The sequence below is a fragment of the Nipponia nippon genome, unplaced genomic scaffold, assembly GCF_047370975.1.
Source record: "Nipponia nippon isolate SJK-2023a ecotype South Korea unplaced genomic scaffold, ASM4737097v1 scaffold_15, whole genome shotgun sequence".
Classification (NCBI taxonomy): Eukaryota; Metazoa; Chordata; class Aves; order Pelecaniformes; family Threskiornithidae; genus Nipponia; species Nipponia nippon.
This window is the reverse complement of record NW_028262331.1, coordinates 11,130,509-11,158,459: the sequence shown is the minus strand read 5'-3', so window position 1 is coordinate 11,158,459 and position 27,951 is coordinate 11,130,509. Positions and strand designations below refer to the sequence as shown.

At 45.4% G+C, this 27,951-nt stretch overlaps 2 protein-coding genes across 6 annotated transcripts in view; one reads left to right on the top strand and one right to left on the bottom strand.

Moving 5' to 3' along the window:
* Positions 1–12,314, top strand: part of CLUH (CLUH binding protein of NUMT mRNA) — a 42,015-nt gene extending 29,701 nt beyond the window's left edge. For all 4 annotated transcript variants that reach the window (XM_087752001.1, XM_087751999.1, XM_009469037.2 and 1 more), the window contains exons 15-26: positions 351–413; positions 1,109–1,353; positions 2,145–2,229; positions 2,902–3,055; positions 3,403–3,542; positions 3,655–3,735; positions 4,375–4,500; positions 5,020–5,141; positions 6,531–6,624; positions 7,385–7,519; positions 8,795–8,868; positions 10,385–12,314. In XM_087752001.1, the coding sequence (XP_087608127.1) occupies positions 351–413; positions 1,109–1,353; positions 2,145–2,229; positions 2,902–3,055; positions 3,403–3,542; positions 3,655–3,735; positions 4,375–4,500; positions 5,020–5,141; positions 6,531–6,624; positions 7,385–7,519; positions 8,795–8,868; positions 10,385–10,553 (1,488 nt within the window). In that variant the 3' untranslated portion in view covers positions 10,554–12,314. The remainder of the gene's footprint in view (positions 1–350; positions 414–1,108; positions 1,354–2,144; positions 2,230–2,901; positions 3,056–3,402; positions 3,543–3,654; positions 3,736–4,374; positions 4,501–5,019; positions 5,142–6,530; positions 6,625–7,384; positions 7,520–8,794; positions 8,869–10,384) is intronic.
* A 2,121-nt stretch (positions 12,315–14,435) lies between these two features.
* PAFAH1B1 (platelet activating factor acetylhydrolase 1b regulatory subunit 1) overlaps positions 14,436–27,951 on the bottom strand; it is a 38,536-nt gene continuing 25,020 nt past the window's right edge. For both annotated transcript variants that reach the window (XM_087752002.1, XM_087752003.1), the window contains exons 5-11: positions 27,468–27,674; positions 25,311–25,479; positions 22,966–23,068; positions 21,924–22,152; positions 20,340–20,441; positions 19,529–19,685; positions 14,436–18,261 (exon numbers count right to left, since the gene is read on the bottom strand). In XM_087752002.1, the coding sequence (XP_087608128.1) occupies positions 18,188–18,261; positions 19,529–19,685; positions 20,340–20,441; positions 21,924–22,152; positions 22,966–23,068; positions 25,311–25,479; positions 27,468–27,674 (1,041 nt within the window). In that variant the 3' untranslated portion in view covers positions 14,436–18,187. The remainder of the gene's footprint in view (positions 18,262–19,528; positions 19,686–20,339; positions 20,442–21,923; positions 22,153–22,965; positions 23,069–25,310; positions 25,480–27,467; positions 27,675–27,951) is intronic.

Sequence of the window (27,951 nt, the reverse complement as noted above, 5' to 3'; positions counted from 1 at the left end):
CATTTTTTAAGCCTCTAAGATCCATCGGGGCTTTGGATCGAATTGGAAAGTGGTGTGAGCGCGGCTGCCCGCGAGCATGCGCAGGGCCGGTGCTGCGGTGGCTCCTGGAGCACCGTTGGAGCTGAGCTGTGCTGCACGGGGTGGCTTGTGGTCCCCACGCCTGGGTGTGCAGGGGCTCTTCCCCAGCTCCAGGAGCGCTGTCAAATGCAAACCAGTTCTGAGCTGCAGGGTGAGGGCTGGAGAATGCGTCTTCTGCAGATCTTGATAAAAGCCCACTTCAAAAGCAAAGCCTATTTTTCATTGTTATTGCCGACTGACTCTTAATCTCTGTTCTTTATTCCTTTGGGTAGAAAATAGGAATCAGTGAATTGATCACTCGATCGGCTAAACACATCTTCAAGACATACCTCCAGGTATGACCTGCAGTCTAACCTCTTGCCTTGTGTGTCCTCTCTAATGACTTTTTTCCAACGAACAGCGAGCGGTTGGCATCTCTCCTCTCATGAGGCAGTTCCTGGGGGTTGCCTAGCGATGGGAAGTACAATCTCATGAGCGCTAAAATAGGTACAGGCCTGTATGCAAGGGAAAACAAGTTCCCACTTGCAGATAGCTTTCCCAGAGAGTAATCATTCGTGCTTTTCTTCCCCAGATTCTCACTCATTATATTGAAGGCTTTTAAAAGTGAAAGCAGAGCTTGTTTTCCTTGTAGTACCTTTTCCTCTTAAACAGTGTTGCTTTTGCCCTTCTCAGAAGCTTTTTTTTAATTGCATGAACACTCGTGCATCCTTATATCTGTCTGTACACAGCATAGCAATACACCTGGCTTTATTGCCGTGCCAAAATCTTCTTTACACTCTCTAGTTTCTCTGTCCCAGGTAGCAGCCCGAAATGGAAATATATATTTGTGTGTGTGTGTAGGTATATGCTTATCTCTCATGTCTACGTAATTCTGTCTGTGCTAGTTCCACTTGCAAACATTGCCTTCCTCTCCCATTTCTGGAAGATTTTCCTGTTTCTGGTAGGACTGGATTTGTGTGAGACTCGGGGTCGGAGTAGTGCCTGTGTGATGGCAGTGTCTTCCACGACTGATTTCGGTGTCTCGCTGTAGGGCGTGGAGCTGTCGGGTTTATCAGCAGCCATCAGCCACTTCCTCAATTGCTTCCTAAGCTCCTTTCCAAATCCCATTGCCCATCTTCCAGCTGATGAGCTGGTCTCCAAGAAAAAGAATAAGAAAAGGAAAAACAGGAACCTTGGAAATGCTGATAACACTGCATGGGCCAGCATGACCCCTCAGGAGCTTTGGAAGAACATTTGTTCGGAAGCAAAGAACTACTTCGATTTTAGACTTGAATGGTAAGCAGAGCGACTTACCCTCGCTTGTGCCCGGACTCTCGCCAAATGTCCGTAGCTCTTATTGTTCTTTAACAGGACCTGCCTTTTTGACTTGTTTTCTGTTGGAATATAAATTTGTACTCTTGAAGGAGTTTTACAGGCTTATCGTGGAAAGAAATCGGGCAAAGAGCAGCAGGGGAAGTGTAACTGAAATTTGAAATGAGGTGAAAGCTGTGAGGCGAAGGCAGCTAGGAAAACCAGCGGAGGAAGGGAGGGCTCTCCTCGGTGGTGCAGGGGGGAGCAGAAGGCAAGGAGCTGAAGGAGTGTAGTCACAAGATATTTGTCTATATAGACGATGACTTAGGCTGAAGGGAGCTTATGTTCCAAAACCAAGGACAGCTGCTCCTGTATCTGAAACAGATGGTGAATAAGGCTGCTGGAAGGTGCAGATAATGAGTGTTAAACTGGAAGTACAAGCAAAGCGGCCCAAGAGAAGAACCCTGACTAGTTGGCTAAACCAGTGATCATCCCTTTGCGTCAGGGACAGCTCACTCGTTACCGAGAGCTGAAGGCATTCAGACTCTCACCTAAACTCTGCAGCGAGCTTTGAAGAGAACACACATAGGGCTTCAGTAAAAAGTACTGTTGTGCGTCTCTGTAAGCTTTAATAGACCATTAGCAACCACGGTAGTGTTCGTCATTGGCTTCAGTTAGCACCTAGCTGTGCGGGGACCTGTGCTTCATCCGCAGGGGAGGGATGTCCTTGAGCTGAGACTTACCTCAGGGCTGAAGCTTGTGTGTGCTTTTTGCAGTGAGAATGCTGACCAAGCAGCCGAAGTGTATAATCTACAGAAAATCACCCTACTTCGTGAAATCTCCCTCAAAACTGGAGTCCAAGTAAGAGCCGCATCTTCCTTCCCTTCCCTGTCACGTTCTGCGCTGAGAAGCACGAAGCCTAAGTGCAGGGTGCTTTGCAGGGGCCAGCCTTTCAGACAGATGGCGCGAGCCCCTGAAGGTCTTTGTGGTGTTAATGTTCTAAATACAGGTTCCAGCCCTGGGGAAAGAGATTTCTAATCCCGTTCCCTTTTAGGGTAAACTTGCTGCGCATCTCCCTTGGAAGATCAGCCAGCCTGAATACAATTCCCGTAGCTTGCTCTGTCTGACAGACCAAAGTCACATCTTAAGTTCATGCACACACATGCTCCCTGTCCAAAGAGAAGCAGCTCTTTGGCTGACCGGAGCAGGACTTGAAGAACCAGGGGTTCCCTTCCCCACAGCCCTGCCTTCTCGCTCCTTGCTGGGTGCGGGGTTTGGCTGGATGGGGTTCCCCCGTCGGGGCTTTGGTGTGGCAGGACCGTGCCTTGGCACTGCGGCGCGATTTCCCCACGCGCACGTGCTGTTGCACGCCTACGTGTGACCTTCTTTCAAAACTCTGTCCCCAGGTAGCGATACAGGGGATGTTTTGACTGTGAATCCGCATACAGAATTCAAGGCTCGTTTCCCCCTCCTTTCTTGCCAAGTACCTGTGAAAGCGGTGACCCTGACCTCCGGTCTTTTCGGTTCCTCCAGATACTGCTGAAGGAGTACAACTTCGACAACAGGCACAAGCCCACCTTCACGGAAGAGGATATTCTCAACATCTTCCCTGTAGTGAAGCACGTAAACCCCAAAGCCTCAGATGCTTTCCACTTCTTCCAGAGCGGGCAAGCAAAGGTTCAGCAAGGTACGGACCCAACCTGCCTCCGCCTCTTGAGGCGACTGCCGATAAATGAAGAGCAGGGTATGGGTGGCACGGCCCGCTGCCCTCCACCGGTATACCCCCGCCCACCCCGTTCTGGTAGAGAATCGTGGTCTCCAGGACCATCTGAAACACACGCCTGCTATAAAGTTACCAGCCATGAGCAAGGATGGATGCAGGGCAGCAGTTTCCTTCTAGGTTTTAGTCCTTGCACGAGGCAGTGACCTGTGGCTACGTATCCCACTGCTGTTTTCACTTCGTGGGCTGCACGCTTCTCCAGTAGTGCTAGGGGTTATTTAACATACGCGCGTGTATGAATAAACTCTTTTCAGGTTTCTTGAAGGAGGGCTGCGAGCTCATCAATGAAGCCTTAAACTTGTTCAACAATGTGTATGGTGCTATGCATGTAGAAATCTGTGCCTGCCTGAGGCTGCTAGCTCGTCTCAACTATATCATGGGAGATTATTCAGAGGTAAGCAAGGGCTCAGACAGGGGCTGTTTAGTCCTCTCATTCCTTCCCCGTGCTTCCTTGCTCAAGTGCATGGCACTGCGTGACTTGCTCTTGGGTCTTCTGTTCTGTTTAGGCCTTAAGTAACCAGCAGAAAGCGGTGCTAATGAGCGAGAGGGTCCTGGGTATTGAACATCCCAACACGATTCAGGAATACGTGAGTACAGGGTGCCGGGGGAGAAGCAGCACCTCGCGTGCCCACCTGGAGTCTGAGAGCCTTAAGTCCTGTCTGCATCTAGAAAACAGTTGCAGTTCTCCTTCCCTCTGCAATGATCTTCCCAGAATCCTCCACTTTCATCATAAGTTCTGTATCTTATGCTTTTGTAAACTGAATACCTAAGTGTTTGCATTATAAGTGTCCTGCGTGGTCACTATTTGTCCTACTTAGTTTAGAATTTGGGGTTTTGTCTGCTGAATGCTTATTTATATTCATTCATTCTGCTGGCTGTTGCCCTGGGCTTATGTCAAAAATGAAGGAAGAGAAAGAACCCCCCCAAAAGCGCAATCAGAATATCGTAATCGTACGGTCGACTTTGAAATATTCCTTGAGGTGCGTAAGAGAAACCGCAGTGGAACGCTTGGGCTTCCTCAGCACCGTGTCTTACGGGACCCCTCAGCGGAGCTGCAAATCAGCCAGCAGACTTGGACTTTTCTGAGTGGTTGAAATCCTTTTTAACCAGAAAGGCAGACCTTCTTATTTGTGTGCAGCTGAGGAAAGGAGTAAAAGGAGAGATGAGTTTGCTTTACAGAGCAGTAAAAAAAAAACATTAATGCTGGGTTCCTTCTTTTGTTATAGATGCACCTTGCTTTGTACTGCTTCGCAAACAGCCAGCTCTCCACAGCGTTGAACTTACTGTACCGTGCACGCTACCTCATGCTCTTGGTATTTGGGGAGGATCACCCAGAAATGGCACTCTTAGATGTAAGTAATCTTTTAGAGTCTTCAAGTTTCTAATCTCCAAGAAGCCTCTTGGGCTTTAAAATGCCCATAGTGCTGGGTATTTAAAATAAATATTTAGGCACTGCTTTTTCTTCCCTGGGTTACCACCAGTTAGTGCTATTAGGAGAAGGGGAAAAAAAAAGAGTTTGACTCTCCAGCTGGGAGGGTCAGCCTTCTGTGGCTGCAGCTCGGCACTGGGGCACCGGAGACGTGGGTTCGAGCGCCTGTAATCCTTGGGCAAATTCCTTAGTTCAGCCTGTTCTTGTTGCCCTTGCATAGAATAGAGTTTGTTCCTTATCTCTCTTTTGTCTGGCTTGTTTGGGCTGAGCTCCCAAGGGGGAGAACGGTCCCCTGTCACGTGCTATAGAGAGATCTGCGGGGGGCTTGGGGCTGCCGCGGCCTTTTCAGCAGTGAAATACCTGCGTGGCCCTGGTATTTACGAAGCAATAAATGCGTAGTTTGAATTTGCTTTCTGAATGCCTACTTGACTTCTTTGTGCAGAACAACATTGGCTTGGTGCTCCACGGGGTTATGGAGTATGACCTGTCGCTCCGGTTCCTGGAGAACGCGCTGGCCATCAGCTCCAAGTATCACGGCTCCAAGTCTTTGAAAGTTGCACTAAGGTGAGGCCGGGTGGAGTGCCGGGCTGGGTCACCGTACTGTCCAAGGGAGCCAGTACATTCACCGTGCGCTCATACGGGAGGGATCTGAGCCGGCCGTGGCCAGCTCTGTCCTGTTACATTGGAGATCCAGTCTCGTCCCAGCTGTCAGCCTCCGTGGGACCGCTGGGCTGCGTGAGTCGAGGTCCTGGTGCAGCATCCACGTTTGCTGTCGCAAAAGACAGAGATCCCTTGTTCTTAGAGTTACTTGTGGGATCTGCTGTAATGCCGGTCGCCCCCAAAATCTGTCAGGATGACCCTGGTCCTTGTGGGCTCTCAGTAGAAAAACGTATGTGGCAAGTGAAGGTTGGAGAGCAAGGCTAATGTAATTACACTGGGAGGCTGGGATGATACGTAAACACTTGTCTTTAATTGTTTCCAGCCCTCGGGGAGCTATCTTTGAGAAGCGTATAATTTGCTTTTGTCCTTTACCATAAAGCCTTGTATTTGAATAAAATACCGAGCGGTTCCTTGTGTTTCCAAGGGAGCTATGAGTGGTCGGCACCTTTAGGATCTGCTCTAGATACCCACTGCTCTTCAGTGCTGGCTGCGTTGTCCTTGAATGCAGAACTGGCTCACTGTCAACCAAGCACTGCCCCACTCCTAATTACTACTACCACATTGCAACCCATCTGTTCTTCGTCAGGGCGAAAATAAATCTTATTAAGCACCCACAAGAGCGTGATTTGCTTTCCAGCAGTTGATGGATATGCATTCTGCAGAAAGCATCTTGCCTTCCCTTAGTAGCACTGGGATGCTTGATGAGATTCATCACCTCCCGCAGAGTAAAACTGCCAAAACCAGCAATCTTCTCGTCATTCCAGAAGCACCAAGGAAGCAAAGTCCAAGCCCGGGCAGCTCTCCCAGCTGGGGAGAGCCCAGGTGACTTGGGTCCCAGCTCTGCCACTGTTTTGCTGGTTGTTTCTGTGCTGGAAGGTTGGTTTTTTTTTTACTTTTGGCTGTGAATAATCAAGTAATTCACACCTTTGCTTTCTAAGAAGAGAGCCTTTTTGAAGGGTAGGGGCTTATGGCTGCCTCCTTCTTTCCCAGTTAACAAATCTAGCCCTGAGATGTTCCCGTGGATGCGCTGCCTCCCTTCAGTTTTTACTTCTGTAGGTCACTTCTCAGCATTTCAACACAAATCCGACCCAAATCGGTGTAGTATGTTAATCCCCAGACGGGGTGGGGAGAAGTAACTACCAGGGTGCTGTATTCGGAGTCCAGTATCTGCCTCCTTTGATGCTGGTATTGAGACTTTTAGACTAAACGTTATGTTCAAGTTGTGCTCGCCGTAGTGCAGAAATGTTTCTTCTTCATTGAAGTACCTCTAAATCCTCCTCCTCCTCCCCTCAGCCACCACTTGGTAGCCCGAGTGTACGAGAGCAAAGCAGAATTCCGGTCAGCTCTGCAGCACGAGAAGGAAGGCTACACCATCTACAAAAACCAGGTAACGAGCGTGCAGGCTGCTAATTTGTGTCATAATATTTTCCTGCCAGAAACGAGCCGTACCACTGCAAAACAGTGCCACAACTTGGGCCTCGGGCAGGCCTTTCTTACAGGCAGCTCCGAGCAGATGCCAGGGAATCTTCTTTCTAGGGACGGGGCAGAATTGCTGCCCTGTACGGTAACGGACTGGATTTTATGCCAAAAGTCTTCAAATAGCCTTCCTGCAAGTTTGTTCTTGCTGTACCCCTGTCGCCGGACAGAAGCTTCTGTCGGTGGCGTGGCCCCACGTGCTGGCGGGGCACGGAAGGAGCTGGCCTGGCCTTTTTGCACCACCTCTCTTTTAAATACCAGATCCAAGCGAGTTTCGTACTCGAGCTGTTCTGTGGGCAATCCCTTCTCCCGCTCGCAGCCCTGGCTGAGGCACAGCGAAACTTCTGCATCATCGCGGGGGCTGCCCGAACACGTCCGCAGCTGTGCGCTGTGATCCGGCGCAGTCACGCTGGCTGAAAGCATGGCCTGGCGGAGGGAATGCCGCTCGCCCCGCAGACGTGCTCCTACTTGACGGAAGTGTGTAATGTTGATGATCAGGCTCCTAGAGGAATTTTTTGTTTGTTTTTTTGAATGCCAAGGCAGGTGAAATCCAGTTCTGATGAGTTCCTATGAGGATGTTGAGCTAGCAGAGACTAGGAGTGCACCCTGCTTTGGGTCCTCTTCTGATTTGTAATACCGTACCTTTTTGGTTTTCCCCCTTTTCTGATTAGCTTGGAGAACATCATGAAAAGACCAAAGAGAGCTCTGAGTACTTGAAATACCTGACTCAGCAAGCAGTCGCTCTTCAGCGCACAATGAACGAGATTTACAAGAACGGCTCCAACGCGAACATCATGCCACTGAAGGTAACCTTACGCAACGCGCGCAAGCGAGAGGGCTTGCCGTCAAGGCAGAGATTTGCGTTCAGCTGCTCCTGACGGACACCGAGCGTACGCGTGCAGGAGGTGGCAATGCTGTGCCAGATGCAGACCCCTCGCGGGCGGGAGGTCCCTGCAGAGGCAGGGGCTCGGGCAGACGTGGCTCAGTGTAACCAGTGCGGACGGAGCATTTGTCCCCTCCGCTTCCGCATAGAGCAGTTCTGGGCTCTGGCTCTTTCTCCCGAGCGCAGGCAGTCGAGCGCAGCTGACTGTTGCAGGGCACCTGGGGAAATCGGTAAGAACGCGCGGGGCAGCTCGCAGTGCGGGAGCCTGGGACGCCTACGGGCAAACCTGCCCCTCTGCTGACTCACTGGCTGGAGGCAGGTTGCTCAATCCAAAAGTACTTCGGTTTCCTCATCCTAAAACATGCCGTCATCTTTCACCAGGTGCTTTGTTCTCCTTCCAAGGATTTTGTGGTGTGGGGAGGCTGGGCAGCAGAGCGGAGCATGGCGGGGCTGCCTTGCTTTGCCTTACGAGGAGCAGGAGCAGATTCGCCCTCTTGGGCCAAACCCAGCTGCTCTTATCTGCCTGCGCACCCGGCAGAGCGCGCCAGCCCGGCCGCGGCAGATCGAGGGGAGCGCGCGCTGCTGGTGCCACGGGTGCTCTCCCTGCCGTGCCGTGCGGCTGCCGGAGGATTGCGAGCCAGCGGGTTGGGAAAGAGGGTTCCAGCTGCACCGACTCCCTCCCAGTAGAAAGGGCAGAGCGGCATAGATAGGGCTCTGGGAGCGGCTGGGTCGTCTTCTCGCTGCAAAGAACTGGTTACAGAACTGAGGAGTTCATGGCAGAGTAATTTGAGCATAAAGACCTCGAATTGAGTAAATGGTCAAGTCCAGGACATCGTGTCCAGCTAAGAGGCTCGAACCCATGAACGGTAATGAAGATTTTACCCTTGTTACAACACTTGAAGGAGAGAAAAAAAAAAACCCACCACGTTTTGACCTCAGGTATACGCTGCATTTAACTGAAGTCCTGCTGAGGTCGGAGGTTGCCCACGGTGCCTCGGGGCCTCCAGATGCTGCCTTTCAACTTTTGGGTATAAAGAGGTAGAAAATACCACTTATGCCACTTTACAGCTACTGGAGCGTCATACGAGACCTGGCTTTTTCTCAGCTGTTGCTAAATGGTGTCTGGACTTGCTTAGGAGCTCTGAGTTTTTCTGTCTGGGTTTTGACTTTAAAAACTTGTTTTTCTCTTGCGCTGTAGTTCACAGCTCCCAGTATGGCCAGTGTCCTGGAGCAGCTCAACATTATCAATGGAATTCTCTTCATTCCACTAAGGTAGAGTGATACCTCTGTGATACCTTTAGAAATCAAGTCGTATTTTTGTGTGACGTTTCTTCCAGCAGTAGCATAAATGCAACGCTTCCCTTTGCGTTAAGAGTCACTGACCCAAAACGTGGAGTTTCCAGGGATCTCGGGTGCCTCTTCTCTTCAGGCAGCACTAGGCAAATAACGGCAGAAACTGTCCCTTCTGCCTGAAAATGGCTTTTGAAGGTGCTGGGTCCCTCGAAGGCACTGCTGAACGCTTGCGAAGGGATGCTCTATGGCATCCCTGATCTCTTCTCCCTGATGACCAGCGATAGGACCCGAGGGAAGGGCAGGAAGATCTGCCAGGGGAGGCTGAGGCTGGAGGTTAGGAGAAGGTTCTTCCCCCAGAGGGTGGTGGAGCGCTGGAACAGGCTCCCCCGGGAGGCAGTCGCGGCACCAAGCCTGACGACATTTAAGAAGCAATTGGACAACACCCTCAGACATAGGGTGTGATTTCTGGGGTTGTCCTATGCAGGGACGGGAGTTGGACTCTGATCCTCGGGGGTCCCTTCCAACTCGGGACGTTCTGTGGTTCTGGGATCCCTGGGCAATCCTTAGCGGCACTAAAAAAGCTGCTGGTTGGAAGAACCGTGCATGAAACGTCAGGTGCCTCTCAAAACGGTAACCTCGAGCTTGTAGCAGCAATCTGATCCGATAAAACCTGAACCCCCAAACAGCTCTGTGACGCTAAAGGAAACCAGGCAAGCTTCCTGCAGAATTGCTGCGTCAGCGGGCAAGGCCACTATTGAGTGACTTGCCCCATGGCTCGCTCGGCCAGCAGCCAGGAGCTGGCATCTCCCCTCCTCGCCTGTGCTCCGGCGGCAGAGGGGGAGGCGGCTGAGGCGCAGTCCCTGGTCTCTACCCCGAGCTGCGGTGAGGGTCTCTACCCCGAACTGGGGAGCGCAGCACTGGTGCCGCCTGGCAGGGCGGCCGCTTCGAGGGCAGCGAGGAGCTGTTCCTTCCCCAGCTCCCCAGGATTTGTTTACAAAGAACATGAGCTGAGATCATACTACTAGCCCTGATTATCGTCATCTTTAAGACCACTATAAACAGCAGTACTCTTAAAATGTTTTGTTGGTTTGGTTTTTTTTTCATTTATTATAAATTATCTCTTAGACTTTTAGTTGAAAATTTGATTGGGGTGGTGGTGGAAAAAAATGACCTGAGCTGAGACTGTATTCTTCTGCAGCTATAAATAATTAAGGCTATAAATAATCACTGACAGTAAAAATTTACCAGAAGGGGCTGGCGGCTGCCTGGCCACAGACAAGATTAACCTCAGCGCCTCTGCCCCGAGCGGCCACGGGTGGGTCACCTCCCGGTGCCTCTTGGTTCAAAACCAGGTGGCAAACCAAGCGCGCTGCCGAGCCATGGCCGCCGGCAGGACGAGGGCGAGCGCTGGGAGCGTTTCCGAGTCTGAGCGCTGCCTTCTCCCTCTGCTTCCCGCTGGTCTAACGTTTGCTACCCTTCCTGCTTTCCCCTTCAGCCAAAAAGACTTGGAGAACCTTAAAGCAGAGGTGCAGCGACGCCAGCAGCTCCAAGAAAGCATAAAAAGTGGCGAACAGCTGGAACCAGAGGACAAAGCTGTGGAGGAGAAAGAGGCTGAGCCAAGCATGCCTTCTGCTGCGCGCCCCTTAACACAGAGCTCTGCTTAATGTGTACCTCGCTTAAAAAAAAAAAAAAAAAAAAGTTTAAACCACCCTTTTCTGAATCTGACCCAGGGTCTCGGACTCCCCTGGAGCAGCTCCTCCTTTTTTGACAATGTTATTGCACTGGTACAATTAATACACAATGCAAAGAACTAATCTGAGAAATGTAATCTGTCTGACTGAGCTTGTGTCTGCCCGCGGAGGGGAAGGCGGCCAGGATGCAGCAGCGTCCGAGACCCATCCTCGGCCAGCGCGGCCGGAGGCTGTCGTGCCTGCGCGTGCGTGTACGTGTTGTGTGTGTGCACATCTCATCAGTTATTTCTACTTTGTACATACGAATTCCAAATGAACTGTCTTGAGGTATGTAACATTTCTCAGGTCATTTTTATGTTGACTAAGGACACTGCTTTGCTAAAACAGTACAAAACCAGCCCCATCCACTGCTCGGTGTTCTTGTGAAACGTGGATTCCAAGCCAAAAGATTTCTTTGCCCCCCAGCCGCTCTCCCCCTTTGTGCTAAGGAAGACTAAGCCGCCAGCTGGGGATTGCCGAGATGACCGAAGCCGGTACGGCTGCCTGTAGTGGGGGAATGTACAGCGTTTTCTACATCAGGATATAGCCATTGGATTCCTTTAACCATTTTTTTTCTACTTTTGGTTGGCAGTTTGGCAATTCAGTGGGGTTTTGTAACATTCACATTCTAATTTTCAAGGTAAAGATAGAGATATTATATAGAGATATAGAGATATATATATGAATGATACTCACAGTTCCACCTCTCTGCTCTGCCTGCAGCTGAGTACGTTGGGATGCTGTATCCAAAGAGTGAGGGCTTGATGTTTAAAAAAGCGCACAAACTTCCATTGCAATGGAAACCCCAGTGCCTAGGAGAGCTGGCCAAGGGCGTCAGCCGAGGGCTGGAGGAAGGGGCGGCAGCGGGAACCCGGGGCCCTGCTGAAAAAGGGGAGGAAAAGGCAGAAAAGGGACTTGGTCTCATTTGCAATAGCGAGTGTAACAGAGCTGGTGGACTCCAACCCGGCGGGCAAGTTGACCCAGGTTGGCATCATCCATTTCCCACAACAACAATTCCTAGGCTTCGGGGAGGGGAGGGAGCGTAAATAAAAACTCGAATTCCCGCAGCACTGACGCCTGTGGCTAATACCTTCTTAACTAACAACTTTTTCGCACACTGGTTTTGCGATTGTTGCCAGGGGAGCTTCCATTGCTGGCAATGGACGTTGCTGAAATGGCAGATGCCGCTAACCAAACCCTTCCCTCCCCTCACCGGCGCGCACGGGTCACGGGGCAAGAGGTGGCCGCCGCAGGCCACGGTGTGCCGACAGAGGTGAAGGTCCTTTTTCCCCGAACAGCTCAAGCTGTAGAACGACTCCTGCTGGCTCGTCCCCAGCCGCCCTGTGCCGCCGACGGAGTCCGGGCTCGCTCTGTCTCGCTGGTGTTGTCTGGCATGGGTAGTACCCTCTGCTCGTTTGCGTTGCTGCTTTTACTGACCTTGTGGAGAACAAGTGCTGTCACTGTGCTCTGTACCCTGTCCTACGAGACAGGTATTTGTCACTGGGGGGGAAGGAGGGAGCAGCCTCCCGGGTGGGAGAGCCACAAAGCAGGAGTCGTCACTGCAAAAGAACTCGCTCCGATTAGAAAAATTCTGAATTTCCTGGAAAGCAATCAATAAATGACTACAGTGCATCTTTCCTACAAGATTTTTCTTTTACTAGTGTCTTTCAGTCCATTAAAAGCTTTTTAAACTATTTTAGGTACTTTATTTATTGGTTTCTTCACAGTCCGGGGCAAGGCGTTGGGCACCGTCACCGGAGCCACCGCTGCTGCGCCTTTGCGCAGGAGCCAGCAGCAGCAGAGGCCGGGCGGGGGCTCTAACGCCCGCAGCCGTGCGATGCGGCGCTGCGGGGTGCTGTGCCCCTTCCGCGCCCCTCTGCCCGCACGGATTCGGGCTCTGCCTCCAGCCCAGGCCTCTCCCGGGCTTGCAGTCCCTAGCGCTGCTCGGGGCTGGTGCGTGCACGCAGGAGTTCTGTAAACGTGGGAAATGGAGCTGAAGGATGCAAATCCCGGCTGATAAGGCTGCACGGCCATCGTTAGTTGTTAAATAACCGCATTTAACAACATAGGTTCCGTAATTCTTTTACCTCTTCTGGGGTTTGGGGGTTCTCAGGTACTCACTTCACAAGTTCGTAGATAAAAATGACCGGAGAACTACGGAGAGGAGAGCGGCCCCGAACAGCTCGCCTGTGGCAGCGGCTCCACGTACGCCACCGCGGCCCCTCCTCGCGCTGTTCGGCTCCGGCTCCGGCTCCGGCAGGGTTTAGCAGCCCACGCGTGGCGCGGAGAAGCGCGGCTGGCAGGTAGCCGTGCCGCTGCCCGAGAAAAGTAACTGCAGCAAACAAATTATTTCAGAGAAAGATTAAAACCAGCAGCAGTCCTGAAGGAGGCACATCGAAATACACTGGTTTTATCCTCCTCGCTGTCCTTCCCGACAGAGGGCTTTCCAGCACTTAATGCCATCACACATACAATAAAAGCTGCAACTTTCTTCCAAGGAGAAGTCCCCGGTTAAACCCGGGCTGCAGCTAGCGGTTGCACCGTCCAGAGAGAAGCCTGCTCGACCGAGCACATCATTATCTTCCCACCATCGACCAAAATTCCTATCCGTGTAATTTCTTTTTATATTCAACCCTGTCTGCTGAAAAAAATGTTTTAATACCCATCAGTGCTACGGCAAAACTGGAACCCGCTGGTGGAAGCTCGTCTCGTCCACTTACCAAGCTGCTGTCAGCAAGGCAACAACTCGCCAAGCTGAAGGGGAAAACGGAATTCCTCCACTACCCAGACTGCTCCTAGCAACTGACATTTTAATAGCCCTTCTCTCTGCCTTTCAATAAGCTTACTACGTTTGCAAACACTTAGGAGGCTTTCCGTTCAAACCCGCACCCTGACGCCTCTCTGGACCGACCGCTCGGGCCACCCCTTCCCCAGGGCATCCGACCGCCCGTTGGCTCTGGCAGAGCCTGAAATTCCGTTGTTTTCCCCAAACGAAGGTCAGTCTCCCCCAAAAGCCCATCCCAGGTCGGTTCCTGCTCCTAAGTAACACCGTGCAGGATGCTTACGCAGCACGTAGCAGCTAGCAGCTTTGTCTCGTTCTCCCCCCAGCACGGTCAAGGTCACCTCCTTGCTCCTCCATCAATGAAGAAATGCGCTTTCCATTTCAGCTCCCTGACCCGTTTATAAGCAGCGCTCACGGCAACGAAGGCCAGACCGCAGGGGAAAAAAAAAAACCAACAACCGAACACACCACCAACCTACACCCCAACCGACAGGCACCGAGATGGAAACAAAGCCTCCAGCCTCCCGGGGGGCACCTCCACCCGCGCAGGGCTTCTCCTGCCGCGGCGACGGGCGGCTCCCGCGCTGGACCCCGCAGGACGCGGCCCGCGGCGCCCACAGCTCCGACGCTGCCGAGCACAGAAACAGCGAGGGGTGGTTCCTGGTAGGTCTGCTGTAAAGCAAGGGTCAAGGTAAGGGGGGGGAAATAAAATAAATAAATTCAAACACCCCGAAACAAAACAAAAAACGGGAAAAGGCAGCACGGGGACAGGACCGGCAGCCGCCGGCACGGCCGGAACCATTTCCGGCTGCACAAGTTTCTGTACGCGATCTCGCTTCACCAAGAAAACCTTCGACTGCTCTCACGGCGACCAACTGCCTTAAAAATGCTTCACATTTCCTCAGCCGAGCACGATTTAAATTAAAATTAGATAAAAGGAAAAGCAGCTGTGGAGTAAAATCTGAAGGGTGAAACACCAATAGCTTTTTTCAAAATAGTTTTAATTCTTGCATCCAAGGAAACAAAACCACATCTAGTTTTATATGCATTTAATAGTTTACCAATTGGTACAATAAGATTTTTTTAATATGCAGAAAACATGAATAAATTTTGTTTTACACAGTCTGAGAGCAACAAATCTTACTGTAAAACACAGAGCAGTATTATATACATTCCTTTACTGATTTTTTTTTTTTTTAAATTGTGTCAATAGCTTCCGTTAACTCCTACAGTCTGGGAACTGTTTTCTCCAATTGCAACCTCTAACATCGTTCTTATGAAAAAAATTCAACGTTTGCCTTCATGTCAATGTCAGGATCAACTTCTAAAAGGTGAAGATTTTGCGAACTTGGGGAAGCCCGAGGGATAGGTAGGACAAGAAAGCAGCTACTTACATGACACAGTGGAAAGATAAAAAGGCCAGTTAAATCCAGTTGTGACTTGTAAATCCCACTCAACCTCCCCCGCTCCTAACACGTTTATCCCTACCATTTTATGCAGGTATTCTTGCTAGAAGATTCTTGGTTTTGACTTTTTTAAATACACCGGACGTTACGTACAGCTGGACAGCAAATAACTCGTTCTATGTGCGCTTCTCCTTCACTCAGTATTTTTTCTTTAATATTCAGCTCATTAAAAGGATTATCAAGCCACCACTGTCTACAAAAACAAAGTATAATCTTGTCTTTTAAATAGCTTTCACGCGGGTCAAAAGCTATTTAAGAGTGATATTATCAGGCAGTTCACATAAAAACAGGAGGAGGCAAACGGGAGAAGCAGGGTATGACAGGATAAGTAGACTGGGCTTGGTGAGTCTATAGCCAAAGCTTTCAAACTACTACAGTGCTCCACAGCCCTTGGACAACTTGCTAGCAACTAGATTTTTTTTTTTTTTTTTTCTTTTTACTTAGTGCCCCGGGCACATCATTGGTCACACCATACACAAAGCAGGACGGTTTTTTGTTTGGTTTTTTTTTTGTTTTTTTTTTTTTTTAAATCTTCTAAAGTGCAAGATGCTATAAAACATCGACCTCCAGATTATGTCTAAACCACAATAAACGTTGCACTTTTTAGAACGCATCTAAGCCTTCCTGGGCACGTTCCATCAGGGTGGCACTGGAATGGCTGCCTGCTTTTAAGCCAAAAAGTCTGTATTGTCCATTTGGTAACACGGTCTGTACAGAGTTATTTTTTAAGCGATGCCAATTTTAGTAAGGAAAGTGGCAAAGCAGCAGTGAACCTCTTCAACTCCCTAACAGATTTATGTTGTGATCCAAACCAGTAACCTCATTCTTGTACTCGTTATCACAGGAAAGGCACAGGATTAGCCGACAGAAAACACTGCCAACAGTGGAAGAAGTTCACCACGGCGCAGTAGCACGGAGCAACGCTGCAGGAAACCCTCACAAACCCAACTCCTGTGTTGTGGCTTTCACTTTTTTTTTTTTTGTCTAACCAGGGCTTTCACTTGTGATCCATTCGGGACCATCCCTGAGATTATTCACTGCTTATGAAAGGAGAAGGTTGCAGAAGTACTTTGCAGAGCGTTTCACACAAGCAATTAAATGCTGCTTACGTGACTTTAGTTACTCGGTTGTCCTTGTAAAGAGTTGTATGCTAAAGGGAAAAAATGCAGTAGACAACTTCCACTTAATAGGTACCTTTAATTTCTCATTCATCTTTATGAATTATGTACATGAGTGTGGTTTACTTTATACTTAAATAAAGTTTATAGGTCCTATCAGGAACTAAACAGATGTAGTACTTTACAGTTGCAGATGCACCGAGGAACTTTAAGATGCACTACTTGTGTATCTGGAATTCTCGAATAGGACAGAAAGCAGCAAATTTGTCCAGTCCAAGCAGCTAACAAACAAAAAATTACTTTATTTGTGCATGCTTAACTGCAGAAACACACACGGAAGATTACATAAACCACTGGATTTAAAGAGATTAGCCTGAATCTTAGACTGGCTCCAAAAAACCCCCACATCAGAACTCCATCTCCTCCACCCCTTCCCAGAGGCAAGCCTACGCCAGGACCCAATTCCGAAACCCAGCTCCTCCACCCCGGAGGACGGGTCCTTCTGCGGGCGACTGTAGGAAGTTAACCACCGTACCCCTCACCATTTTAGTGTGTACACCCGCCAGCCAACCCTACGTTGGTCAAGGATTCTTGTTTTTAAAAGGGACAGTTTTAAAAGCCATGTATTAAACAAAATGAATAAAATGAAGCACAAATTCACCTGTTAAAACATCAGACTGGTACTTCATCATACTGTAAATTTTAAAGTGGATTTTTAAAAAGACCTGGTTAGTTTGATAAGTATTGTAATTCTCAGTTATCTACAATGGAATTTGTCACAAAAATGCTGATTAAAATACTAATTTATAATATTTTCATTCACTTCAGATCAAAATATGTAACTTTAGGGATATGCAAATTAAAAATTGTATACACCAAACAACATAAATACTAAGAACCAAGCTGGGCTAGTTTTGCTGATAGGATTTGGTTTTGGTTTTAAATGTTTACTTGATAGCATCATTCCCACGGATGGACTTTGTTTTGTTGATGGTGTTTTGGTTTTCTCGTAGAAGCCTGTATCAATCTGTATCTGCCATTACAACCTGATTCTCAAAGTATTTAGTGCTTTCTTTCAAGCGTTTAAACACTGTATCCCAAGATATTTCTCAATATGCAAACCACAGTATGTTTTTATTCAAGCCACATTGTCTTGCCAAGGTAAGTATAACCTCATTTTCAAACGAGTTTCCAAGGAGGCACTAAAGAAACCACGAAACCTTTGTAAATCCCAACCTCCTGCAAGTGAATAAGAGGGAAAAGTACTTTGATGCTGTTGTGTAATAGGAATTGCACATCTCTAACAAACATTGAAAGCAAACAGCAAGTTGTACCATGGCAGCCATTTGGGAGATTAAGCTCTAGTGGAAATTAGATCACTAAATTCTAGTGGGATGGACAACTCCTCCTGGAAGTTCGTCTAGCATTAAAAAAAAAAAAAAAAAACAAACCCAACAACAACAAAAAACCCATTTAAACTTAGTTTAACAACACAGCTTAACCATTGAATGACCAAATAAAAAATAAATACATTTATCACATCAGCTGCTACTAAGATTTGTTGTCTTATTTCAGGTTTACAGTTAGTTATATAAATATACCAACCCTTGCGTGATAGGAGGCCAAAACAAGTGTGTTCTGTTGATTTGGCAAATGTTTCATGACAAATATTCCAGAGTTTAATTAATTTCCATTAATTACATATAAGGTTCAGAAGATTCTGAATTGCAGCCTTATTATCTAGTATTCTTAGAGAAGATTTATTAAGCACACTTAAGTGATGTTACATAGATACACATTTCTGAAAGAGCCCTACAAAACTTTTCCCAAATGAGGTCACCAATTCAGGCACCAACAGACAGCAGAAAGAAAAACAGGTATAATTATCCGACATAGAACGACACTGTCAACTATTCAGTTAAGTGCCCTATTTCAATTATCCAACTTCTGCCTTCTTAGGTCTGATGTGACCAATGCCAGCCCATGTTCTTAAACCTATGGTACTTCTAGACAACGTATGTAAATTTACAGTATACAATTTGGATTCACCATGCATGAATACTTTGTGTGTAACATTTAATAAGCTCAATCTACATCCAGAATAATTTACATGAAAGGACAATATTTATTTAAACAGAGCTCAATGGGTAACCATGGTATCTGAGTGCATCCAGAGGAAAAAGGGGTCAAATGTGAATTCAATCAACGGCACTCCCACACTTTTACTGTTTGATCTACACTTCCAGTAACCACATACGGTGCCGTCTTGTGGAAATCTGCGAGGAAAGAAAAGCTTATGTTAAGAACGAATCCAAAACTTTAGTATTTTCCGCTCTCACTGAATGTCATTACTTTTTCAAAAAAAATTATACCAGCTCAAATACCAAATTTCAAAGCTCATCATGTCTGTAGCTCTGAAGGCAAATTCTCTCATGCTATCATCTTGTAAAGCGTGAAAATCTCCTTTCAGTTCAGTTATAAAGGAGCTTTCGTGGAAAAGAAATCCAGATAAAGTTATAACAGAGAGGAGTCCAAAACATCTCAAACTGGTAAAACCCTTGAATACCACCAGAAGACAGAACTTCAGGTATTTACATAGGAGATATTCAAGAATCAGAAGTCAAGAAACTTTTTGCTGTGAGCTAGTATTTAAAAAATGCTAAGTGTACGGTTTCTCAGGAGATCCCAGAATATTCCTATATACAAATCAATTTTAACCAAGAGGAATCAAGAAGCCTCATTGTGCAGAAAGGGTTCAGCAAAGCCATCTGTAAACGGAAGCAGCCAATTCCAGGGTCAGCCAACCATGCTAACGGTTTAATGTTCTTCAACTCACAACTTTTCTTTGCCCCTTTCTGATCAGCTGTCTTTAATTTAAGAGTGAAGTTGGAAACCCTGCATTTTGATTAGACCTGCGAGTTTGATTAGGAAACCTTAAGTAGCCAGTTCCAGGTCCACTGCTAACCTAACTAACCCCGCTTTACTGAAGAAGCTATGAACTGCCAGAGGAATACAGAGAAAAAAAACAGCAGAGAAGATTCCAGAGTAAAGCTAGCTTTGTTGAACACGGAGGGGTTGGTTTGGTTTGTTTTTGTCAGGGCAGGGGGGGACTAACGTCTACCAAGACGTGGTAATACTAATCAGGAATGTCCAGGAATTCAAAATATTTTTTTTTTCTGACTATTTTGCTTCCTCCCACCCCTGCCTTTTTTTTTTTTTTTTTTTTCTTTTTCCCTTCTCTGGGCAAGCATTTGCACTACAGCACTCCCCAAATGCCTACAGACTCAGTGGTGAAAGGTTCCAGAACACCCTGGCAGTTAACGTCTTTATCCAGTATGCAACACTGGCAACACAAGTGGAAAAATGCAGCACACTCAAAATTCGTATCTGTCCTTATTGATTAAAATACACATAGCACAAAGCTTCACTGGAATCCAAAACATGAATGTCTAGCTCGGTGCTCGACTTCAGCTGGTGAAGATGTAGAGAAATCTGTATCTCTGGCTCTGTACTTTGCAGTAAGCACTGGAGAACAATACATACCCAAAGAGGTAACAAAGTGTTCGTGCGCATTGAGGGTTTTCATGCATCGTTTGTTCTTGAAGTCCCAGACACGTAGAGTCTTGTCATCAGCACAGCTCAAAATAAATTTTCCCCCAGAATGGAACAGAACGCCACGTACCCAGTTATCATGGCCCACCTTGTGCATAAGGAGAAATCAGTGAGGAGGTGCACGTTTTAAGGTGAAACATTCTACAATTTATGCTATGGCAAACTGAGTGACTCCTTGCCCTGTTGCTGCAAGGATAGCAGTTAGCTTTCTAAAACCTATGACAACTCAAAGTTTATCTTCAGTTTCTATTATTACATCCGTATCAGCACTGCCAACAATGTCAGTTCCTGTCCTTGAAGGCAAACAAACAGAAGTTCTCATGTGATCTGCACTGATTCTGCTCCCCGCCCCCAGCACCAACATCCAGTCCAGCCTCAATACAGGCTAGAAAGCAGCAGTCTGTTGCCTGCCGGAAGACCAACACGTTGAAAGAACACGGCATTTTACGGAAGACAAAATTCAGATGATTATCAGCATGTCTGCAGACAAACCAAGCTACTCATCACAAACTACACCGCAGTACTCCTGCATTTATACTGTGTATTTTGAGATTCTTAGTCTTTCTTAAACAATGACAAGATCTGAAATACAGAAGCCATTAAAACTGCCTATTTCCAGTGTTTGTCTTATTTCAATAACTCTGGCTTCTCTTGAGAACATAAACATGTAAGATAAATAACTCCATTAAAACTGGCTTTACATATGCAGCTATGACCACCAGAAAACCATCAACGAACTTACAAGTGTCATAAGGCACATGCCAGTGCTAATGTCCCACATCTTAATGGTCTTGTCTCTGGATCCAGACAGCAGAAAAGGCCCAGGCTTGCCACTCTTCTTAGTCTACAGAAAATTATGTTTTAAGTTATGGAATATATGGGACAGGGGAGGGAAGAGGAGGGAGGAAGCAGATCCCTTCCGAGTGCTATCTCTTAGTAGCAAAATTAGATCTTGTGACAGCTTACAGCTAATAAACAGACAATGCCGAAGCCGAGAGTCACAGGCGTTTTGTTACTAACACTAGGAGAAATAAACAAAAAGTGAAAGGAATTAAACAATCTGTTATAAGAAATGGTTGCATGTCCTGCTGATGCACCAAGCCAAATACTACTTTGAATCCACACTTGCCTACTACAAGACATCCTCTTTTCGTAGTTGGTGCAGTTCAAGTAGAGTCAGACATCTCAGGACAAAAGAGTACGGAGTTCAGACATACCTTTGTGTTCTCATTCTTCACAAAAAGTCATGAAGCAAGTTTAAGAATTTTTGAAAAGTTCCTACTCTGAACTTATTTCTATTTGTAAGCATGCAAAGTATGAAAGAAAGACTTAGTTCTCAGAACTTGAAACGTTTCAACTGTGAAGTTAACATTAACTTGCTGCTTGAGCAAAGCTAAGCACTGTAATGGGATGTATATAGTTGATCAGACCAGCAGAGGGCAGGGGAGACACCACTTCAGACAGTTACCACTGCAAGAGGAAGTGAACATTTGGAATTTAGCTTTAATAATCTTTTAATTAAAAGATTATAAGGATCTTTTAAGGACACAAGTAAAGTTTGACTGAAATAATCTGTAAAATCCATCACTAGACAAGTCCCTGTCTTCAGTGTATCTACTTTTCCCCGTGGGTATTTGTGTCCTTTTTGAGGAAGAGGACAAGGCAGAAATGCTTGGGGGTTTTTTTAACTATAAATTGGAGTTAATTTCTAGTTCATTTCTTCTACACTTTGTCATCCTTAAAAGGAAATTTTTGCTGACCTTTAGTAAGCCTTTCTTGAAGATTTAGTAACCGAACCAGAGAAGATGTATCTGTGATCGCACAAAAATGGGGATTTATTTTTGTTAAAGAATGCTTTCTCATATCATTAACTTTGCAGACTAGGACATAGCAGTCAAAGCCAATTCCAGCACAACGCACCCAAGGCAGCTTCATTTCTGCATTCCTGGCTCACTACTTCCCCCCACACTTTTCAATTGCTGAGCATCCTTATAATCTTCACGTTTTGCCAGATAAGCTACCTTCCGCATTTCTTTGCTGAAATATGTGAAAGTAGTCCCACTCTCGACCTCCTCAGAAATAGAGCATCTCGCCAAAGTTCACTTGCATTAGCGCAAAGGTAGGGTCCTACTGTTAAACACAAAAGCATGGATCCTGTGAAGCCAAGACGGAGGATTAACAGTACACCAGGTATACTCAGCAGAAAATACTCATACACCTGCTATATCTGCCAAGCACCCTGAGAACAAAGCTTAGCTGTTCTAAATGCTACCCAGAGCATAGGCAAAAATCTGTATGTGCTTATTTATAGCATTGGAAACATTACCTCTGATCCTGTAGCTTCTGATATGGTGGAGTACGAGCTCTCGGGAGCCCAGGAAATGCATTCTACCACGTGCTCATGTTCTCGGAGCTCAGCTTTGCATTCCTTTGTCGCTACCACCCAAACACGCACTGTCTGGTCATTAGAACAACTGGCAATTAAGGTGCCATCCTGGTTAGGCCGCACCATGCGCACCCATTCTCTGTGACCCGTGAAAGTCTTCACACAGTAACTATTCAAAAAAGAGAAATACAGCACGACTCAATTAACTTTGCAATAAAACCATTACACATGCCTTTGAAATTTAAGGACACTTGACCTGCTCTTAGAAGTTAAGATACAATATCTTAGCATGCACGTGTCCATCCTGGATGATGATGTACAAGGCCGTAAAACAGATCATGGATAGGAAGTTGACATGAGAAAGAAGTGACAGCTAAGAACTGGCAAATCTCGTTAAGGTAGAAAGCAGGAAGCTTGGGGAAAAAATGAAGTTGACATGACAGCTTGCATTAAATAGGTATTTTAAGAACAAGTAGAGATTTACAGGTCATTCAGACAGCCTTCACCTACAACTTTAACAAATGGATGGATTAAAGAGACAAATGATGAATGCAAGAGTAAGACAAAAAAACCCCACCAATAACAAAGAAAAAACCCACAAAACAAAACAAAAGCAGAGGAGAGACCTTGATCTTGTCAAGAAAGGTAACAGATTTCTCTTCTCTCCTCTCATGCTCCCTTTAAACTTGTGGTTAACCACTGAATTTATATTCCTACCTGGTCCTGAGTTATGGTGTTCTACCCTCATTGCTCCCAGAAAGATAAAGCCAGTTAGTTTTAATTAGTCGCTACTAAAACCTAAAACCCTGTGCTTAATGATTTAAGGCAGAATCCTTAAGTGAATTACTCTAAAGGGCACAATATCATACCTCAATTCAAATAATGTTTGCTGACGTTCAAGATTTATGTGGCTCATTTCCTATAAACAGTGGTCTACGCTTGCTTTGTTGAGGTGCTGATGTTTAGCCAGAAGTGCACTTACCCTGTTTGGACTTCCCACATTTTGATAGTTTTATCCCTTGAGGCAGAAACTATATGATCTCCATTGGGCATGATGGCTACTGAAGAAACATTATGATCATGACCTAAAACCAAAACCAAACCTTTATTAGTGGTACTGTAACAGTTTTTACACGGCACACAGGACTTTTATTCATTTATCTTGGGCACGCAGCTACAGCAGTAGTGCATGTTTTATGGAATAACCTTTATATGTAGATGAGGTTTTATGAAATAATCATTTTTGTTTTTAGAAAACACGCAGTCCAGACATTGAGCATCCTTCACAATTGTTTCAAAAATTTCTTTAGGATGTTTTAAAACCAGACCCTCGCCACTGCAAGCAACACTTCTACAGTTACAAAAGCTGGTAGTTTAAAAGAGAGCTGCTACAGTGACTGTCTTTAAAATTATCAGTTAGATCTGACTACAGCATGCTGATGCACTATGCAGAAGATGTTTAAAAGGAGAACAGGTCTTCAGTGAGAGGCATGCCAAACCTCACTGCAGAAGCTTAATGTGAAAAGACTCAATGTGTTCCCAACATCTGATATTAGGTTTTAATAAAACACTGTACTACATTGATTCAAGAACCAAGTAAGAACCAACTGCATATACATGACAGCAACTTCTACTACTGTTGAGAGATCTGAGAGGAAGATGATCAATCAAGTCAGGAAAAAGCATCCAGATCATTTCCTTAACACAAACTCCTTACGACCTCGTGTGGAGGCTTCAGCTCTTGGCTTTACTCATCCCACAAGCGATGGGATATAACATATAAAGGGAGATAACACACTCTGTAAAGACTATTCATTTCCAGTATTACGAAAAGTTAGAATAAAAGTGGCAAACATTAGAATTAACTGTTTTGAAATTCTAGTATTATCCAGAACGAGCTGTTGGGTAGGGGTTTTTTTGACAAGTCCAGCTTGACTATAACAGTTTGTATATAATTCATGCACTTGTCGTACTTTGAGCTCTGCAATTGTCCCTACTTAAATTGCCAGGATTAGAAAGGAATCTTCTGAGATCAGTAGTTTAGAGTAGATGTAATTTCTCATCAGATTAGAGGCATTAAACAGCTTCCTTTTTTTCCTCTGGAGATCTGATGTTCTTTTTTCCAAAAAGTTATAGCCAGTAAGTTCACTAACAAGTTGCTTTTTTTCTTTCATTGGCACTGCATCTTGCAAGCCACGTACCTACGATGTACAACTTCACAATTTGCATTTCCATTTTTCCACTAAGAACTCAGAGCCCCCTACTAAAAAGGAACCACAGCAGCAATCAAGTACCTGAAGTGTCAGAGAATACTAGTTTCAGTGCAAGTATCGTACTTTATAACTCCTCACTGAAAAGATTATTTATTTCTTTTCACTTGAATTTGAGTTGAAGGGATGTAACTGGCAATATACACGAAGCTACTTCACCCACACTCATGTTACAACATCCAGTTCATAAAAGTACACATACTGCATGTGTGTTTGTACAGAAATCCTTAAAGACCAAAAAAACCCCGACCTCTGTAGCACTACTTTATTCTCTTGCTATCAGCCAGCTGCAATGTCTGCTCTTCCTCTACAATAGTGTTCTGTGGTGTTTAAAGAACTGCACGCCCAGAAGTCAACCGCTTTCTGTTTTCTTTGGTATATATGTGTGTGCATGTGCTTATTTTCATAAGCCTCAAACATTCTCTATTCCTACTCACCACTTCTACAAGAAGATATTAAAAGCAAGACAAGCAGCAGTATAAAAACACTTTTGCATCAATACTGTAAAATAAATAGTTGCTGTCAGTATTAAAATCTTATAGTTGTGGTTGTCTTGCTTTCCCATCGTTTCCTATCGCTTTTGAGCCTCATGCAAAGCATGTTCATTTGAAATCAGACAAACATGGAAGCAGACGACTGCACGGGACACACAGAACACCGTTCGTACTGACTGATTCCTTCCTGAAGCAGTACATCAGAGAAACAGAGGGGTGAAGAAGGTAATTTTTTTAATGATTTGAAGGCACAGTTTTATTGTCTAGTAAGCATTTAATTTTTAGTGCTAAACCCCTCTAACTGCCATTTCATTTCAGTATCATTATGGGATGCTTCCCATAGCATCATGCATAGCAGATCTGAGATGTTATTTCATTCCATAGACACTAAACATATACCTTATTTACAGAGCACTCAAAGCATGAAAATATCCCCCCTCCTTCTTTTGGACGATACTCTGGTTTATAACCCCTTTCCACATCAGCAGTTTTCCTGGATTAAAAAATATATATATATATATATCTTCACTTTACAGACAAAATCAATTCCCTTTATACCTTACCATGCATAGTTCTGATGCACTCAAAGCCCTGGAAATCCCATAGCTTAATGGTCATATCAGCAGAACAGGAGGCCAATAGTTTGCCAGTGTGGTCAAAGGAAATATCTTGCACAGAGTCTGTATGCCCCTTAAGGGTTCGTTCAAAGTCTCCTGTCTCATAATCCCACACCTGACAAGTGAACAGAAAATCTGTTAACAGCAACCTATTACTCTTTGTATTCTCCAGCCTTCCATTTGCACTCTGCAGGCCAGTCTGGCACCTTATTCAATAATTAATTGAGCAAGAGACAAAGTAAGACAGCCCTGAAAAGCCTACCAGCATAGAAAAACAAGCATTCTTTTTATATGATTTTGTTACTTATAAATTAACTGAATTCATGTATCTTGAAAACTGTTTTTCAGCTAACTTAAAGCATTATAAACACAGCAGGAAAATAAGTTCCATTGCATCTAGAAGTCTTAACACCCAATATCCTCAAAAATAAAGAAGATCAATTTAGAAAACATTGGAGAGAACAAATCCACTTTGTACAGGTTGTTTTTCTCCATCCCTTCGTATGCTAATTCCCTAACTCCAGCAGTACAGCCCACTTCCAGTGGATGGGGAAAGCATCATCTTTAACAATCCCACCCCCCCCCGCCCCCCGTTTCCCAAGCGTTATTGTGGCTCCAGAATTTATTTGCTGCTTCAGAACCAAATAGCAAATATTCTGCATGCTAAGGAGCAACATTCAGAATGCATTGGTTTAGGGATGATAATCGAAACCCCTCTGAAGAGTCTGATATGCACACGTTGGTAGATTACAGAATTTGTCAGGGATTAAACAAACGTTTGCAGTTAATAACTGCAAGACAGCACAAAGTCCCCATTTTCACCTCCTAATTAAGTCAGTCTTCCATCATGTAACCGCAAACAAAAGCCTTTGAAACAAAACAAGCTCCTACAGATTTTATTGTGTCTCCCTTAAGCACAAAATTAATCTAATTTTAAATTATATCCTAAACAACAACAAAAAAACAACACCAAAAAAACACCTAACAAAAAACCCCACCAAAACCACACCCAACAACAAAAAATTCCATCATCCCAATAGATCGCAATCATTGGGAACACAGCAGTCCAAAATTAAGCTATACAGCTTGACTTCAAGAATAAGGAAATTCATCCAGGGTATCCATAAGAGGGAGCAAAACCGAAGTTAATTAGGCTCCTCTACAACATCTAACAAACACAGAGCTGTCACTGTTGCAGCTGGCCCTGCCTGCTTGAAGGAAAACACACCAGTCCTCTATGTTCAAGTCTGCGGCAGAAACAAGAACAGGTTAAAGCTTTTCATGAACTAGCTATGGCTGACACTTTTTATTTTAATCTTCTCCAACAGGTAGCCACTATTAGAACAACTTGCTTTTTTAAGCACATTACTCAACGTTTTTCAGAACAGCAATTTTCCAAATAGTTTTCAAACCAGCATAGAGGAGAACAATGAGAATTATCCTTTATCAGGATAATTCCTTAAACTGTGACATTCAAACAACAACAAAATGCAATCATGTCTTTATTGGATGCTAAAATGAGAAACTACTTGCCTACTACAACAAATCTCTTCATGCCACTGTACATTGCAATAAAGGCCCGTGAAGACCATTTAAAGGTACTGGAAGTCACGGGGACTTCATGGGACTTGCATGTCCCATTTAGAAAAAAAGAGACCTAATTTTCAGTTAAGAATACAGCTGCCTAACCACTTTAACTCAGCTTTAAGAATAATCACTTCAGACGACTTGAGGCAACCGTCTTCCTCCCTCACATCACTACTCTATACACTATGCCACTCCTCCTCCACTGAGCAGTCAAAATGCATTCCTCCCCCTTTATCTACTTCTCCGGTCTCTAAATCCACATTAGCTTAATTATTTTTTCCTCAAGTCAAAGGATAGCAAAATACTCTTGAAGATATTAATTGGGCCAGCACAAAACTAAAATTTGTGGATTACGCAGGACATCGTAGTTGAAAGAACGGTCCCTACTAAAGCTAAAGCAGAATCTCAAACAATCAATCTTCCATCAATACAACGCACGTCCCGCTTGAAGTACTAATGTTACGCATTACACATCCTCTGACTTGCTTGGTTTAACTTTCTGTAGCAAACACATACCTTTATTGTGGCGTCCTCTGAAGCAGAGACCATAACACTGAAAACTGGATGGAAAATTACTCGAGTGACAGGACTCCTATGCCCACTCAACGCATACTTCTCTGGAGGACGAGGAATCCACTCTTTAGGGTCTCGTTTCTGACCAAGAGGTCCACCTGATGTAAATTCTTCCTTAGCTTCATTCAGCTTCGATTCTAATTCCATTACCTAAGTTTATGAATTTTAAAGACACCATTCATTTCTAGTTTTATACCAAGATTCACCTTCACTCATTAATAATCCAAATACCAACTGGCTCCCAAACTCACAGTAAAACAAAGATTGCATGGATCCAAACCGATTACCAACTTCAACAGTGTTGGTATTTCTAAAAATCAAACCGAAATTAATCATTTATCGTTTATCCTTTAATAATTTAATCATTAATCATTTATTCTTCTCCAACTTCCCAAACATTTTGACAGGAAAAAAAAGTTCTACAAAA